Source organism: Vulpes lagopus, chromosome 10 (genome assembly GCF_018345385.1).
Source record: "Vulpes lagopus strain Blue_001 chromosome 10, ASM1834538v1, whole genome shotgun sequence".
Lineage (NCBI taxonomy): Eukaryota > Metazoa > Chordata > Mammalia > Carnivora > Canidae > Vulpes > Vulpes lagopus.
In genome coordinates, this window is record NC_054833.1 from 83,814,674 (window position 1) to 83,830,343 (window position 15,670).

General features: G+C 63.1%; 1 protein-coding gene across 1 annotated transcript in view; it reads left to right on the forward strand.

Annotated features, from left to right (window-relative positions):
• Positions 1 to 15,670, forward strand: part of PLCH2 (phospholipase C eta 2) — a 64,685-nt gene that overhangs the window by 26,217 nt on the left and 22,798 nt on the right. Inside the window, exon 3 of the mRNA XM_041770014.1 lies at positions 14,296 to 14,442. Within this exon, the coding sequence (XP_041625948.1) occupies positions 14,296 to 14,442 (147 nt within the window). The remainder of the gene's footprint in view (positions 1 to 14,295; positions 14,443 to 15,670) is intronic.

A 15,670-nucleotide genomic window follows, 5' to 3' on the forward strand; every position in this document is an offset into this window, starting at 1 on the left:
GGGCATCCCTCGGTGGGCTGGGCTGGTGGCTGTGCGGCTGTTTGCCCTGGAATCCGGCCCTCTTGTCTCAGTGCCAGGCTGGCTGGGGCCCTGCCTGGCTGCCACTTGCAGGCACAGAATCTAGGTCAGGCTGGTGCAGAGAGGCAGGGCAGTCCACTGGGGCCACAGCAGCCCGGGGCAGGTCCCTGACCTGATGATCTTGACAGGGGGGTAGGGGTATGGGTATGGGGGTTCAGTCCTGGTGGGGGGTGAGGAGGGAGGCAAGTGGCAGGATGTTGCGGCTGAGGGTGCCATTGGCAGGGGTGAATGGGGTCTGTCTGCGTGGGGCCAGGCACCTAGGGTGTGGCTGTGGCCCTTCAGACAGAGCCTTCCAGAAGCCCCCGTCCCTGTGGCTGTCTGTGTCCTCCATTCCCTGCCACCCACCCCATCATTGCCCGAATCATCCCGTCCCCCCGCCTCCTCCCACTGGTCCATCTGTGGCCCTGGGGCTCTGGCCGCATTCGCTCTGCACAAGGACTGGAGCCGGTCACCAGCACTGGGCCTCAGCTCCCCTCCTGCCCTGGCAACCCTCTGGCCCACGGGCTTCTGCCATCCTTGCTGTCCCCTATCTCCACGGACACCACGTCCATCCAGCCCTGCTGTTGTGTCGTCCTTGTGCATCCTGCTCTTCTGCCTAGGAATTTAGTGCTGTTTCCAAGCTGTTTGCTGGCTCAGCAGGGCTTGGGGGACCATGAAGCAGATTCATGCCCTGGTCTGGGGCTGGCATGGGGCTGCTGGGGGCAGTGGGGACGCCAGGCTTTGAGCAGCAGCCCCTGCCACCCAGGACCTTTGGGCCTGCAGTTCTGTCTGCAGCTCACCCATTACCCTGTACTTCTGTCCAGGTCTGGGGCTTGCCTGGGTCTGCTTTTTCCAGACATCTTCTCAGACGTGCCCTCTGGAACTCACTCCTGGGGTCAGGGCCTGGGTCCTGGTCTTGGCTCTGCCTCTGCTTAGCTATGAGCCCCAGGCGAAATGTCCGTGCCTCAGTTTCCCTATCTGAAAGCAAAGAGATTGGACCCGGTGGCCTCCGGGGGCCCTTCTAACTCAGACATTCTGAGGAGCAGAGTGGAGGACGCCCCGCAGTGCTGGTGGACTCATGGTACAGCCTGTCTGAGGCTGGGCTGCAGCTTACTGCAGCAGGTCACTGGAGAAGCGTTTCCTTGGAGATTTATGTAGGACGGAAGTCCGGAGACAAAATCTGAGGTGCCCTGTGGAGGTTTGTGCAGTTGCAGATCTGCTCTACTCCACTCATGAGGAGGCGACTGCTCATAGCCTCTTGTCCCTGGAGGCTGTCAGGCAGAGTGGCTGCTCCCCAGGCACTGGTCAGGGCCCGTGGCCCTGAGGATAGTAAGGCGGTGCTCCTGGGCCCTCCCCATACAGTGGCCACCAAAGTGGACAAGGCAGTGGCATCTTCGGTACCTGAGGCCTGGCCCCAGCTGTGCCCCTTGCCCCCTCACTGCCCTTCAGGCCTTTCTCTGAGCCTCACCTGGAGGCCCTTCAGAACTGCTGGCCCTCCCTTGGTTTACAGACAGGGAAGCTAAGGCCAGAGGGGCAGTGGCTTCATGGGGAAGAGGTCGGACAGAACAGGGAACTGGGGTCTCCCGACACCTGGCTCTCCGTGTGCCTTCTCCTGTTTCCGGTGGTCTTTGCTCTCCCTCCCTCCCTCCTGGCCTGGTGGTCAGTCTAGGGGACACAGTGCTTCCATTGGCTGGTGGGTGGCTCTGGGGTTTGGGCCAGGCAGGGAGGGACAGCCAGTGAGTGGTGGGGGTTGTACTTCCTGTCTAGGCCCGTGTCCCTGCCCCTCTGTTTCTGGGTCTCCACCAGGGGTCTTCTGTCCCTCTTTTTCCTTTGCAAATACCATTTTGTTCATCCAACACAGGTTGTGCACAGCGGCACTCTCACCAGGCCCTGGACGTGTGCATGTGAGCACACAGGTCCTGCAGGTCCCCACACTCCAGGAGGAGCCCAGGCCTAGCTGGGACCCCATGTGTTGGGGTGCAGTCTGGCCTTCTCCTGGTGATGTTTGGGAACCAAAGGATGGACCCAGTTGGAACTCAAAGCCAGATCCAGCCTCACCTTGGCCTCTGCCCAGTGTTTTAGATCTGGACGGCGAGGACCCCGTTCCAGGGAGTGGAGGTGGATGGTCCCCTGGGTCCTCTGGGGGTGCTTCGACAGGCAGGCCCCCTGTGCTGAGTATATAGGCCTGGGCTCTGTCCCTAGGTGGGGGAAGTCCTGCCCTTGCAACCCCAGGTCAGAGCTAAGCCCTCTGCAGAACCTTCAGCCTCAGGCAGGGAGTGGGCATGGGCAGGTAGCCAGAAGGCAGGGAGGGAGCTGGTGGTGGGCTGTGGCAGCTGGAGGCTGTGGCAGCTGGAGGTGTATGCCTCGCAGGAGGAGAAGGGCCTGGGAGGGCAGAACTTGGGCTCCAGAGCACAGAGCACGAGCTCTGCACCCCTCCAGGAGAAAGGGCTCAGGCAGGGCCCCAGGCACCCCCACCCCACCTGAGGGTATCTGTGTATTCCGGTCCCCTTCTTCAAACAAGAACAAATTAGACTCCTGGGGGCCCCGCAGGCCCTTCTTCCAGACGCGCGTGTGCATCCCCACCCACCACCAGTCAGGCCAAATGCTCTCAAAGACAGAATTTTGCTTAAATGCCCAGAAAGGAGATTTAGGAGATCGGAATCTTGCAAATTAACATGTGCGGCAGGCGGCTTTTAATCACCGCGGTGATCACCCGCCTGCCCCGCCCCTCGAGGGAAGTCAGCTCCAGGCTGCGCGGGGGTGGGGCCGGCAGAGCCAATGGATTATTCATCAGAACCTGAACTTGAACCAGAACCTCCCTTTGTCCACCCCAGGGAGCCGGCACCCCGCAGGGACCCCATGTCCTCATGCCCCCCTCTGTTCCTCTCTCTTCCTGCTGCTCCCTGCCTCAATGTCCCCATTTCTGAGGCTTTGGGGCTGCTGGCCTTTCCCAGGGGGGATTGTGTAAGGGCACTTGCAGAGCTAGGCATGGGGTGCTGGACTGGCCCCTCCCTCCTTTGCTCCCTGGCCTCAGGCAACCTCTGGTGCCATTGTTTGGCCAGGTCCCCTCTTCTTGGCCCAACAGAGCGGGCTGTAGGACCCCCTCCTGCTACAGTCAGCCGAGAACCTCAGTCACACCTGGTGCCAGATGGAGGCTCTGCTTCTCTCTTTGGGGTCTGTGCCAGCCCAGTGGACACAAGCCCAGGGACCCTGACGGTGCTCGGTGGACATATGACCCATGTGGACATGAGAGTCCCAGTGTCAAGTTCACGAGGGCAGATCCCCAGCCCGGGCAATGGCCCTGTCCACCGAAGCCTAGGGTTCTGCTAGTGACAGCCATGGGAGAATGGCTGTCCCTTTAAGGGAGCTGGGCAGCAGCCCTGTGGCTTGCCCTGGGGGGGATCCAGGTGGTGGTGGTGACAATTCCTGTATCTCACTCCCCTCCACGCCTGGGGGCCTGGCCTGGCAGGAGGCAGTCACACCTGGGGTGGTGGCAGCTCTGAGTAGCCCCAGGTGCTCCTGCTCTGGCCTGCCGCCTGCCTGCCACCCCAACCCAGTCTCCTACATCTCCATAAACCTCCCCGGGCCACCCTTACGGCTGTGGGCAGAAGCGGCAACTTTCAAAACAGCACCCGAGGGATGAGGGACGAAAATCTCTTTCGTTGATGTGGGAGATGTTATTTCTCTCAGATGCTGGATGCAGCAGGTTGAACCAGAACACACCTCAGGAAGAGGCAGGCGGCACTGGATCAGGATCGGTTGGGGGCCGCTCAGCACGTGCCTACCCCTAGACTGCTCCCCCTTGGCCCAGGCAGGACCCCAGACCCCAGGATCTTCTGCAGGACCCTCACTGAGGGACATGTGGGGGGAGGCAGAGAAGGAGTCTATGAGGGGTTTGGATGCCACGTGGCCAGGGCTGTCATCAGGGGCTCCTGGACCCCCATCGTCACCATCCTGTATACATACCTGACCAGGCAGCAGTGAAATGTCACCCTAGCTGTCCTTGAAGCACTGAGCATTCTTGGGAGCCCCTCCTTGGAGAAAACTAGCCCATGGGGTCTGGGGGAGGCTGGGTGTAATGATCTGAGGGACCCCGTGGTCTTGAGGGGCTGCCAATGGGGGGGATGTTTTGTCCTTGAGGGGAGCATGCTGCTACCCGCCTCTGGTAGGAGGGAGATCAGAGTAGCTGAGCGTGACCTCCGGAGCCACCGCTGGAGGAGCGGGCATGCCCCACCCCCACCCCCAGCCCTTGAGCCAGCTGAGACCCCCACCGCACCCCAGCACACGCTGCCTCCCCTGCCCACCCCGGGCCTGGGCTGTGAAGGGTTAAGGCAGGCGGGGCTCTGGCAGGAGGGGCGGTCCCACCGGCAGCGGCGGGCTGAGCGCTCGGTGCTCCGGCTCGGCCATGGGCCCGTGCTCAGGAGCAGGGACACGCGGGGCCAGCAGAGCACCCGGCCCCCCTTGGGCCACGCTGGTATCTGTGGGGGTGGTACCTGTGGGCCATGGAGGAACCCAGGGACCCCAGCGGGCTCAGTCGGGACGAAGGTAAGAGGGATCAGAAGGGGATTCAGGAAGGAGGCTGTGATCGCCCCAGCAGGGAGCCAGGGTCAGGTGCTGAATGGCCTATTGGTGACCCACAGGGCAGAGCTCGACCCCCTCCCCCAGGGGTCTCTGGGACATTCCCATTCCCCCAACACATACACATCCCCCTGTCCCCCACATCACCCCCCTCTGTGCTGGCATCTCGGCAAAAAGTGGTGACAATCCCGATGGGTGGTGGGGAGGAGTTGCCCCAGCAGAGCTACCAGTCCCCAACGTCCAGCTGGCCCCCAGGGGATGACGGCCTCAGTGTGGGGGAGTCGGATCTGGAGTATCCTGCCCTGGGGGACCTGGGGGCTCACCCGGCCAGTCCCCTCCCGCTCCCCTTGTCCTGGGCAGCGTGGTAGCCCTGAGCCTTGTCAGCACCCTGGACAGGGCAACAGCTGCCTCTCCCTGAGGGGCCGGTTCTGCCTGCGGAGCCCCCGGGGGTGGGGCTGAGGGTGGATTTCCTGCTCAGATCTGTTGCTCAGTCCTGACCTGGGGGCCCGGGCACTATTCTGGGCAGACCCCAGAGATCAACAGGGCTGGCGGGAGCCCTCTGAGGCTGTCCAGCACCAGCACCAGCACCAGCACCAGGGAGCTTGGTTGCCCAGCGGCTTCAGGGTCTGTACCTGCGGGGACCAGATGGGGCAGCACTTCTCAGGGTCAGGGGTAGGTCTGCCCCAGGGCAGCACTTGCCCTGGGGCCGGGAGTGCGGAGAAGCAGAGAAGGAAGGGGGCCAGGGCCACAGCTGTGGTTGGAGTGACCACAGCCAGATGAAGAGCTTCTTGATTAAGGACTGAGACCCCAAGGAGAGTACGGCTTGTCTTCAGACAATCTGTCCAGATCCTGGTTGTTTTGGACCGAGTTTGCCTTGAGTCTGATTGGTGTGGACACGGGGGAGGGACTGCGCAGCACATGTGGGAGCAGGGACCTCCCTGCTGGCTACACTGAGGGGGAGTCCCTGGCAGCGCCTTTGGTGGGCTGTGTGACCACAGGCAAGGCACCAACCCATAAGGTCTCTTGTGCAAGAGAGGACCGGCGTGGGGTCCCTTCGTAGGGTGGTTGTGGGCAGAGGGTGCCCTGTCCGTGCGGGGTCTCCAGGAATGCCTGCCTGCTCCATACCCACCCTCCCTCCCTGAGATGCCTTTATGAATGGAGGACAGCATGACAGGTGAAGATGGGGCTGGTGGTGCAGACACCCCTGGCTTGACTGAGCTCTTGGGCCACTAGTGGGCATCCCCACTTGATGACCACAGCCCCCATGCCAGTGTGGGGCAGGGTTCCCTTGTCGGGTGGTCCCTGGGGAGAGGCTGGCCCAGCACATCCTGCCTACCTGGCCTGCAGAGAGCTCTGTGGAATCGGCAGCCTGCGCTGGTCAGAGCACAGGGTCAGGGTGTCTGCCTGCTAACCCAGGAGGGACTGGGTGCTGCCAAGGCCCAGGCTGCAGCCGGCAAGGGAGGAACCCTGGTCTCAGGAGGGTGTAGGGTAGTTGCAATAGGAGCAGAGGGGAGCTCACCCCTCAGGCACCCACTGTCTGGGTCAGGGTCTCAGCTCACCTCGAGGTGGAGATGTGTAGCATGGCCCTGGTCTGCTGGGATGAATGTGCTGCGCCCCTCCTGCCTCCCCCCTCCGGGAGAGAACAGTCCCAAATGTGCAGCTGAGGACGGAGCAGATGGGCTGGAGTCTTGGGTCCGGCCCTCCATCTGTACAGCTAATGAGCAAATGGCATGGCTTCCACGCTCCTGGCACCTTCTCCTGGAGAGCCAGTGGCTGGGCCCTGCGGGAACATGGCCCTCTCCTGGGGCAGGTGTAAGTGAGGGGGATGCAGAGGGCCCTCTCCTGTGCAGAGGCCAGCCCCATGCTCCTTGAGGGCTGTTGGGGGCAGAGGCATCAAGGAAGGGATGAGTAATCAGAAGAGCCTGCTTCTTCCTGGGACTCTGCTTCCAACAGAGCGTACGTGGGCTTCCGCCGGCTGGACGGACTTCCTGTGTGGGAAAGGCCGGTGGGCGCGGGCCCCTCGGGTGGGGACACACACCCTTCCCAGGACAAGATGTTTTATTTGGCTCTTGGGCAGCACCCAGATGGGCCTCCGTATGGAGGGGGCATCGTGCCCTGGAAGACCCTAGGATGGGGCCTGGGGGGCTGGATGGTCACACGGAGAGAAGGTCAGAGTGGTTCCTGGAGGTCTTGGCTTTACATCGACAAGAAGTGGTCCCGGCCCAGGCAGGCCCCAACTCTGGTCAGCTGAGCTTCGGGGCTTTGGCAGCTCCCTGTCAGTCAGGGCGTGTGGTGTGGCTGACCCCAGGCCAGGTGTGGGTGGCCCCTCCTGAGCTCCCTCCCAGGTCAGCCAGGGGCGTGCGAGGGGGGGAAGTCAGGGTGACACTCAGGGAGGCGCTCCTGGCCCAGCCCACACAGGGGAGTGGGAGGGGTGCTGCACAAGGCAGAGGGGACCTTAGGAGAGCCCAGCTGTTTCTGGACAATCCTCAAGGCTCTTGAAGCCCCAGGGCTCTTGAGGAAGCCGCCCTGGCCAGAGGGAGCGGCCGGGCCCGGGGATGAGTTCTTGGGCTCAGCCTTCTTGTTTCCTGTTGGCTTCATGGCTCTGTGCCCGCTGTGCCGGCGGCCGTCCAGCATCGCCAGCTGCCGCCCGGCCTCCTGCGCAGGCCCAGGTGGGTGTAGGGTGGGGACAGGGCTGGTTCGCCCGATGCAGGGGGACCCCTCCCTCCACACGCAGGAGCTTCCTCTCCTCCCAGCAGGCAGGCCCGGCTCCATCTGGTGACTTTTCAGGAACATGCCCCCACCCCCAGAGCCACTGTGAGTCTGTCTCTGCTTCTCTGGCCACTCCTGGGGGCTCCCTGGGGGTAGGTCCGTTAGATAAAGGCCACAAAGCAGGGCACCTGCCTCCAGGGAGCCCAGGCCAAGGTGGGTGGTGATGGCCAACCTGCCCCTTCCCAGCCTCCACCAGGCCAGTGCATGGGAGCTGAGGGCTGGGGCCTGGGATGGGAGCCCCTAGAACATATGAACCAGGACACCCATGAAGGCAGGATGCAGTGGACGGGGCATTAATAGAGTCCTGTCCCTGCATGGCTGTCCTCTGCGGTTAGTATCACCACTGTGGCTGAGCTGAGGGTTGCCAAGCCAGGAGGGGGCAGGTCTTCAACTGGGGAAGACCCTCAGTGAGGCTGGCATGGGCTCAGCTGGGCAGGCAGAGGAGAGCAGGATGTTGGGACCCCACCGTGCTGAAGATCCTGGGTCTGCTGAGCAGCCTTGGTGACCGTGTGGTGCCTACTGCATGGGAAGGGACTTCTCCAGCGGGAAGGTGCTGGGCACCAGACACTCTCTCGTCCACTGTGCTCACTGCTGCAGGAGCCTGGGCCACCGTGCGCTGCTTGTCCATCACAAATGCTTCTGTCCCATCACAACCTATCAGGTGACGCTCAAGTTCCTGCTGGCTTTCCCTCAGGCCGGGTCCTGCCGAGAGCTTGTGTCACCAGCTAGTAAGGGGCAGGCTGCTGTGGTACCCTGCCCAGAGACGTGAGCACCCAGGTCCTCGTGGATGGATGCTGCAGGCTGGTCAGTCTGCATGGTGGATGGGGCTTGACTGGCTGTGCGAGCCTATTCCCACCCTCTAGGAACACTTGCCTCCCAGGCTCTCTGGGTTCTGAGTGCACAGACCTGGAGAGGGTGGGCTAGGCCAGAAGCAGCCTGCAGGGGCAGAGTGAAGTCCCAGCGGTCTGCCCCCCTGGTCCTCCTCCCTTCTGAGCTGGTCCACGAAGCTGAAGCTCTCAGGCTCCTACTGGAAGGCTGAGCTGTCTGCCCAATGGGGAGGGTGCTGTGGGGACAGAGGCCTGTCCTGGCAGGTGGCATATCTAGTATGGACTGCCATTCTCTGCTGTGCCCCAATCCCTAGCCCTGAGCCCTCCACCAGGCTTGTCTGGGGCCAGCCGTGGGCCTTGCCCACCTGGCCAACCAACCCCAGGGTCTTCCGCCCTCTTGCAGACCTCTGGGCACAGTCACCCTGGAGTCCTGCCTGGAGAGCCAACTCATACTCCCTGATAAAATAAAAATAGTTGGGAGGAGGCGCCCAGACGTGCAGGGGGAGGGGGGCACGAGCTGCTTCTCAGACGTTTAAATAATCTCCGCCATATGTGTGTGGGCCTGTCCCTCCCTCCGGCGAGGCGCTGGCCAGGGGCCGGGCTGATCCCCCGTGGGTGCGCAGAGCCCAGTGTGGCAGGGAGCCCACTGACCCCTTCCTCTTCTCTCCCCAAGCTCAGTCTGAGTGCCTACTGCATGCTGAGCTGGCCCCAGGAGAGGGCAGGTGTAGCTCAGGGCCACCGAGGGTGGGTGGGGGAGCTGGGTGGGGGTGGGGCTGAGGACCCCATAGAGGGTGGCTGGGCTCAAGCTGGGGGTTGGGGCCGGAGGAGTCTTGGGCTCCCTGTGTCCTGCTGTTGCTGCCCCTTTGAGTAGAGTGGACAGAGGAAGAGCTTGCTTAAAGATCCTTCAAGAAGGCAGACAATTGCTGGGGAGGGGAGGGCCTGGCCCGGGCTGTGTGGGGGGGTGTTCCCCCCCCTGCCCCAGCCCTGTGTGCCTGTGCTCAGTGAAGGGACAAGTGAGGCAGGGCCTGGGCCCCGCACACCCCTTGTGGAAGTGGGGCGCAGCACTTCCAGAGTCTGCCTGGGGTGTGTGCTCACACGGGGAAGCCTTTGGGCGTCATTTGTGGGTTTTGTGGGAAGAGTAAATTTTGATTTTCTAGCCTTCCTAGGGAAGAGGCGGAGCTGCTGACCTGCCCTGGCCTCTTGCGACTGCTCATGTGAGGACAGGGTCAGTGTCCGTTGTAGAAGCAGGAGCCGGTGCCTCCCAGCGTCCTGTTGGCAAGGATGCTTCCCCCCTTGGATAGCAGTAGCCCCTAGAGGAAGAAGAGAGTGAGGGGGAGACTAAGGCACAGAGACAGGCAAGGGCTGCACTCAGACTCTGCTTCTCGGCCACTGTACAGGACAGGCCATCCAGGTCAGCCGTTCAGCCCTGAGGCAGGGCCAAGCTGAGGAAGGTCATGGGCACCTGTCCTCTGGGGCATCTGTGTAGGGAGTGGCCCTGCCTGTTCCTGTCTGTGCTGGGCACATCCTGGCTCCGGGCTCCTCTGGGAGTGCAGCTGGGGGCACTGGCACTGCTGGTGATGACCTCACCCTTGAGGCCAGGATGGTCAGTGATGATGGCATCCCAGGGGCTGGCTCCCATCAGCTCCTGGGGCTGGCTTGGTGGCCTTGGCACGGGGGTCCCAGCCTGTGCTCACCCACATTTGAGTGTCTGATGTGGGCCAGTCCCATACAGCATAGGGACAGGGTGGGACAGGACAGGGTGGTCTTGCCCGAGGTCCCTGGGGGTTTGGGAACTTGTCTCATCAGGCATCCGCAAAGCAGCCTCAAAGATCCTTGAAGGAAGATCTCAGGTCACAGGACAGAACCAGTAGAGGTGTGTGCAGGACATGCCTGAGGGGATCCCTGTCCCCCACGGAGCCCTTCTGCCCCCAGCTGGCCCCCAGCTGACTTGGCCGCCTCATGGGCCGGTTGGTCAGGTGAACCCTGGCTCGAGGGCCCGGAGGCCACGTCTGCTGGCACTAGGGCCTGGCCGCTGGGGACTGTCCTAGGGTGAGCACTACAGATGGAGTCGGGGTACTGGGATGTCAGCTTCCCCCCGGCACCAGAGAAGCTGGTGCTCTCAGGGGCAGGCAGGGTGGAAACCAGGCCAGGTGAGGTGGTGTCCCAGGTGGGGGTGGGCTGGGCTCCTGTTTCTCTGGGGAGGGGGTTTCTCAGGTCCTGGGGCCCGATCCCTCTGTAACCCTGAGGGAGCATGTGGGGTCTGGCTCATGTGGACATGAGCACATGTGGACATGGGGGTTGGGGGGGCCCACCTGGTGCTTTTGGAGAGCTGCTAGATCATAGATGCCCCCTGCCCTCTGGAAGCTGCTGCCCCCTCCCTTTGAGGGCTGGGACACAGCCCCTTTGGGGGAGGATGGGGAAGGAGGAGCCTTGCCTCCTGGCTTGGGGGACTGAACCATTGGGGTTCGGGGCCTGCCTTGGGTTTAAGCTTATCTTAGCAGTCACCTGAAGCACAGCCTGCACTGTGGGACAACATGGGTGCCCCCGGAGCCAGGAGCTCCCCCATGGTGTCCTACAGCCCTCGGGCACCCCACCTTGCACAGGGGCCACAGTTCTGTGTCCACCTGCCTCTTGGAGTATCCGAGGTACGGTGGGGTCACCCTCTGCTTCCGGGCAGCACAGGGGCTTCACTGGCAGAGTCATGCATCAAGCTGGCTTGACTGGACCTTCCTCCACTTGATCAGCAGAGGACCATGCCCTGGGTTGGCTGAGGAGGACTTGGAGTCTGGGGTGCAGGATCTGGGCCCACTCAATCTGTGCCCCCAGCTGCAGCCCCTACCCAGGCAGATGGGGCTCCCAAGCCCCCCTGGCTGATGGCAGGAGACCGTTGATCAGCTAGTGGCTGAGAGCCCAAGGGCATGACCTGAGGATGGCAGGGTGTGGCTGGCTGGGAGAGTTTTTCAGGGGATGGGAGGTGAGAACATGCCCCCCCCCCCAGTGGAGCCAGCCCTGGGGGAGGAAAGAGGAGCAGGTGTGATCAGGTGTGAGCTGGATTTGAGGAGCTTTCTCCTTTGAGGCAGGAGGGAATGGCCCAGCGTCAGGGAGGGACAGCTGATGGGGGGCAGTGACCCAGGACAAGCAGGTGGGGAGGTGGGGACCACCTCGGACCCGGGTCCTGATGCTCCCTGCCGGTTTCCGGTCCCCCTGTCCTGCTCTGACTCTCCCTCATCACGCCAAGGCTGTCAGGGCTCCCTCATCACGCCAAGGCTGTCAGGGCTCCCAGGACCCACAGCCTCTCCCATTCCAGAGGCTGAGAGCTTCCTAGTCCAATTCCATACAACGCTCCTCCTGCAAGGGACCGAGTCAGTGCCACTCTGGCAAAGGCTTTTAATTGGGTTCTGGCATTTGACTTTGAGTCGATTATGTTGGATCTGACCAGGTGGAGCCCTGGTCACCTCCTGTGACCAGCTCTGGAAATCTGGGCCTGGCTTCTATCTGTGCTGGGGACAGAGGGGTGATGGTTCCTGTCTCAGCACAGCCCATTGAGGACGGGGCAGGGGCCCCAGGGTGGGCTAGAGGCTCATGGGCCTGTGGCAGAGGGGACCTGGGGTCCTCACCTCAGCGGGTTGTTGTGACTGGGGTGGGGTTCTGCTGCCTGGTCAGCTCCCAGAAGCTGCTGCTCCTGCCCCCCAACCCTGGGACTGCAAGAACCCCCTCAGAGCCCTGGCAAGTACAAGAGATGTGGGGTTAGGAGCAGGGGCTTCTGCTGGAGCTCTGGCCGGGATGGAGAGGGCCAGCAGCCTGTGAGTCCAGCATGGGGAGGATGGTGGGAGGACTGTCACCCCAGTCCTTACAGCAGTGTTCCTGAGTCCCTGGAGTGGCTACCTCTCTGTCTGGGTTGTCATTGCTAGGATGTGGGGGCTGGTGGCCTGTGCCCTTGTCGACACTGCCTCCTGCCCAGTGCCCTTTTGGTCCCCAGCTGGGAATTCCCTTGGCCTAAATCCTCTGGCCAGCTGGGCAGGACCCAGGCTTGGATTAGCACAGGGGATTGGGCAGAGGATGGGCGGGGTGGGCAGAGGCGCTGCAGCTCCCCTGCCCTTGGACTCAGGGACGCTGCCTCTTTGGGGATCCCTTCGTGGCCCTGGTGGGTGGGCAGGCTGGTCTGGGGGCCACAAGAGACAGCAGGTGAGAGCTGGGCCATGCCGGAGGTGCCTCTAGCAGGAGGAAGGAGCGGCGGCAGAGAGGAGGGGCCCGTGGAGCCCCCGTGCCACCTGCCGTTGCCTGAGTGGCTGCTGAGCCAGGCTGGGGGACACTGGCCCCTCTGGCTCTGGGAGCCACCCCTGGCCAGCGTCCTAGCATGTCTGTCCCCCGGCCATCTACCCCCAGTCAGACCAGGGCAACAGTGGCCTGCCTGGTGGAGGCCCTCCTCTGGGTCGGAGCAAGCATGGCCATGTCCCGGCTGTGGCATCTCAGCCCACTAGGTAAGGCGGCCGGGAGGGGCCAGGACAGACCTACTCTCATCTGAAGGCCCTCACCTGGGGGCCAGAAGGTGGGGGCTGCTTCTGGGGGAGAGAGGTCTACCTCCTCCCAACGAAACTGTGATCTCCTGCTGCTTGGCTCTGCGTCTGGGGGTCACGGGACTCCAGCAGCACACCCAGTCTGCCTCTGGCTGCTCCTTGCTCCACCCCCACTGACCCCCAGGCCTGGAGGCTAAACACCAGACAGGCGGTGGGGAGGGTAGGGGTGGGGGGGGGTTGGGTCAGGCAAGGGCTGGTGGCAGGAGCCTGGCTGGGCACTCAGGTGGCTTGAAAGCTTTTGGTGAGGGGGTTCCTGGCACTCTGGGGGGCAGTAAGTGTGGGTGCAGGACATGACAGTCCTCAGAGGTGAGAAGAATGCCCCTGACGAGTGTGAGACGTGGGTGTGGGGGAGTTGAGCCTCTGGCAGGTGATGAGAACGTCATGTCTGTGTTGGCAGGGCTGGCCCATGGACGGCCCCATGTGGGGCTGTGTGGCCCCACCGGCTCTCTACTCCAGCTGAACGATGGGGCCTGGCACATGCTCTGGGTCTCCGGGCCACCCCTGGCCCCACGTCCTGCCTCTCCACCCCTACCCCCGCATACCAGCAGCCCATGTTAAGCATCCCCTGTGGAGCCAGCCTCCCTGTCAGGGTCAGGGATGGGCTTCCTCACTGGCTGGTCTCTTCGGGCTGGCATGTGCCTGCACAGCAGCTCCTGAGGGTCCCTCGCTGGGTGGGTCTTGTGGGGCTTAGTGACTTGGTGCTTCAGCAGATGACACTGTCTGCATCCTGGGCTCTCTGTAAGTAGGTGTGAGGGTGGGGTGCCTCTCTAGTGCCAGGAGGCTGCCGGCCTGCTGGGCGCCCCCCGACCCCAGGACCTGGCAGACATGTAGGCTGCAGGCAGGAGGCCCAGTGGACAGAGGAGTGGGAAGAGAGGGAAGGAACGCCAGGGAAGGGTTTGCGTTCTGGAGCTGAAGTCTGCTTCCGCACCTGCTGCAAGCCTTGGCCTCACAGGGCCTCCCCCCAGGGGTGGATGAGTGCCATGCCCCCCTTACAGCACGGAGGAGGAGGAGGTTGGCTTTTCTGGATACCACGGGAAGGGGACTCAGGCTCAGGAGAGCCTGTGGCCGCTGGCTGCCTGCCTGGCACTGGCCCTGTGCCCAGCCTGGGGTCTCAATGCACAGAAACCCCTGCGAGTGGCTCAGCCACCACAGCCCCTCATGTGTCATAGACTTTGGGGATGGGTCATGGTGGTCAGTGGGGCCAACAGAGGGTGGGCAGGCAGGTAGCTGGAGCAAAGGAAAGCAAAGCTGTGGAGGAGCTGGGCCCGACCCGGGACCTCCCCCAACCCAGGAGGGGCTGGCCACATCCTGGCCAGGCCCAAGAGCTGGGCTCCTAACCCCCATGGGCCGGCGGGGGGTGCAGTGGATGGTCTCCACGCCTCAGCAGCACATGGTTGGTAGGCGGTGGGGCTGGCCCAGCCCTCATGCCACTCCTGTCTATCTCTGTGTCTGTCATCTGTCTGCCTGCTGCGTCCGCGGACATCCAGTGGAGGGATGCATGAGTGCCATGCAGGCGGGGACACAGATGGTGAAGCTCCGTGGCAGCTCCAAGGGCCTGGTCCGCTTCTACTTCCTGGACGAGCATCGCTCCTGCATCCGCTGGCGGCCCTCACGCAAGAATGAGAAGGCCAAGAGTGAGCGGGGCAGCCGGGGGGGAACGACTGGGGGGGCATCTCAGGGGCAGCAGCATCCTGAGCCCTGGGCCTGGCACGTGGGTCCAGTGGCCTTGGGGTTTTGCGGTGACCTCTGGACACCAGGTGGGGAGGGGTAGGGGCCCTATGCCCTTCAGTGCCCTGGTTGTGTTCCTGGATCTGGGTGGGGCTGACGGGTAAAAGGAACTTCAGTCTGGCTGGGGAACAAGACCTTCCAGAAACAGAGAGAGACACACGCCAGCCGGGCACAACGAGGGCAAGGCGGCCTGGGGCCGGGAGGGTCCTGAGCCAAAGGATTTGTGCAGGAAGGGAGAGGTTGATCTCTGAGCAGGGCATGGTGGGGACCAGGCTGAGGGGTAGGAATGGACCAGGAGAGACCCAGGGCTGCCAGGGCAGGGCCTCAGCCCAGCAGTTGCCAAGGGCACTGTCGCTGCCAGAGGCCTGGGAGAGGGCCGTGCTGCAGAGGCCCCTGGAGGGCATCCTGGAGGAGACGGCTGGCACTGCCCCCTGGGCCCAGGGAGGTGACACTGCTGAGCTCAGTTGGAGTTCCTCCTTCTGCCCGCCACTGTTCCCTGCACTGGGCATCCTGGGAGCTGGGCAGTCCCTCTTCACAACAGGGCAACCTCACGTCCTGACAAGCACTGGGGTCAGATAGGGTCTCGGAAGCCCCCGGAGGGGAGCAGCCAACAGGGCAGGGCCGGTGGGTGGGCCCAGGGTTCTGTTCAGAGCTGAGTCCCCATGAGGGAGGAGATGGGGGCAGCTGTTCCTGATGGTCATGCCTCCTAGTCTGGAGGCCCAGATCCCAGGGAAGTGGGCTCTGCATGCTGAGCACTCACGGGTGAGAGCAGAGGACAGAGGGTGAGACAGGAGGATCCCCAGAAGGGCTGCCCTGCAGGAGGCAGGAGGAATGAGGCTGGCTAGAGGGGCAGTGGTGGGGATGGAGCCCAGGGTGCTGGCTTAGGGCAAGGGGGCTGCTGGGCTGGGAGGAGCCCCCACCACTTGTACGGACCAGACCCTATGAACACCTTTCTGAGCTCAGCTCCTTGGCGTCATTCAGATTTGTAGGAGTGTCTGTGGAGCACGGGGTGCTGCATCCAGTAATGAAAGCCCTGCTAGAGCAGGATCCTGCTGCTCCCGCTGCCCCCTTTTGCTGGTGCCAGAGCTTCCTAGGGAGGCAGTCCAGGGTCAGCCCAGCCTCAGAGTTGGGAGG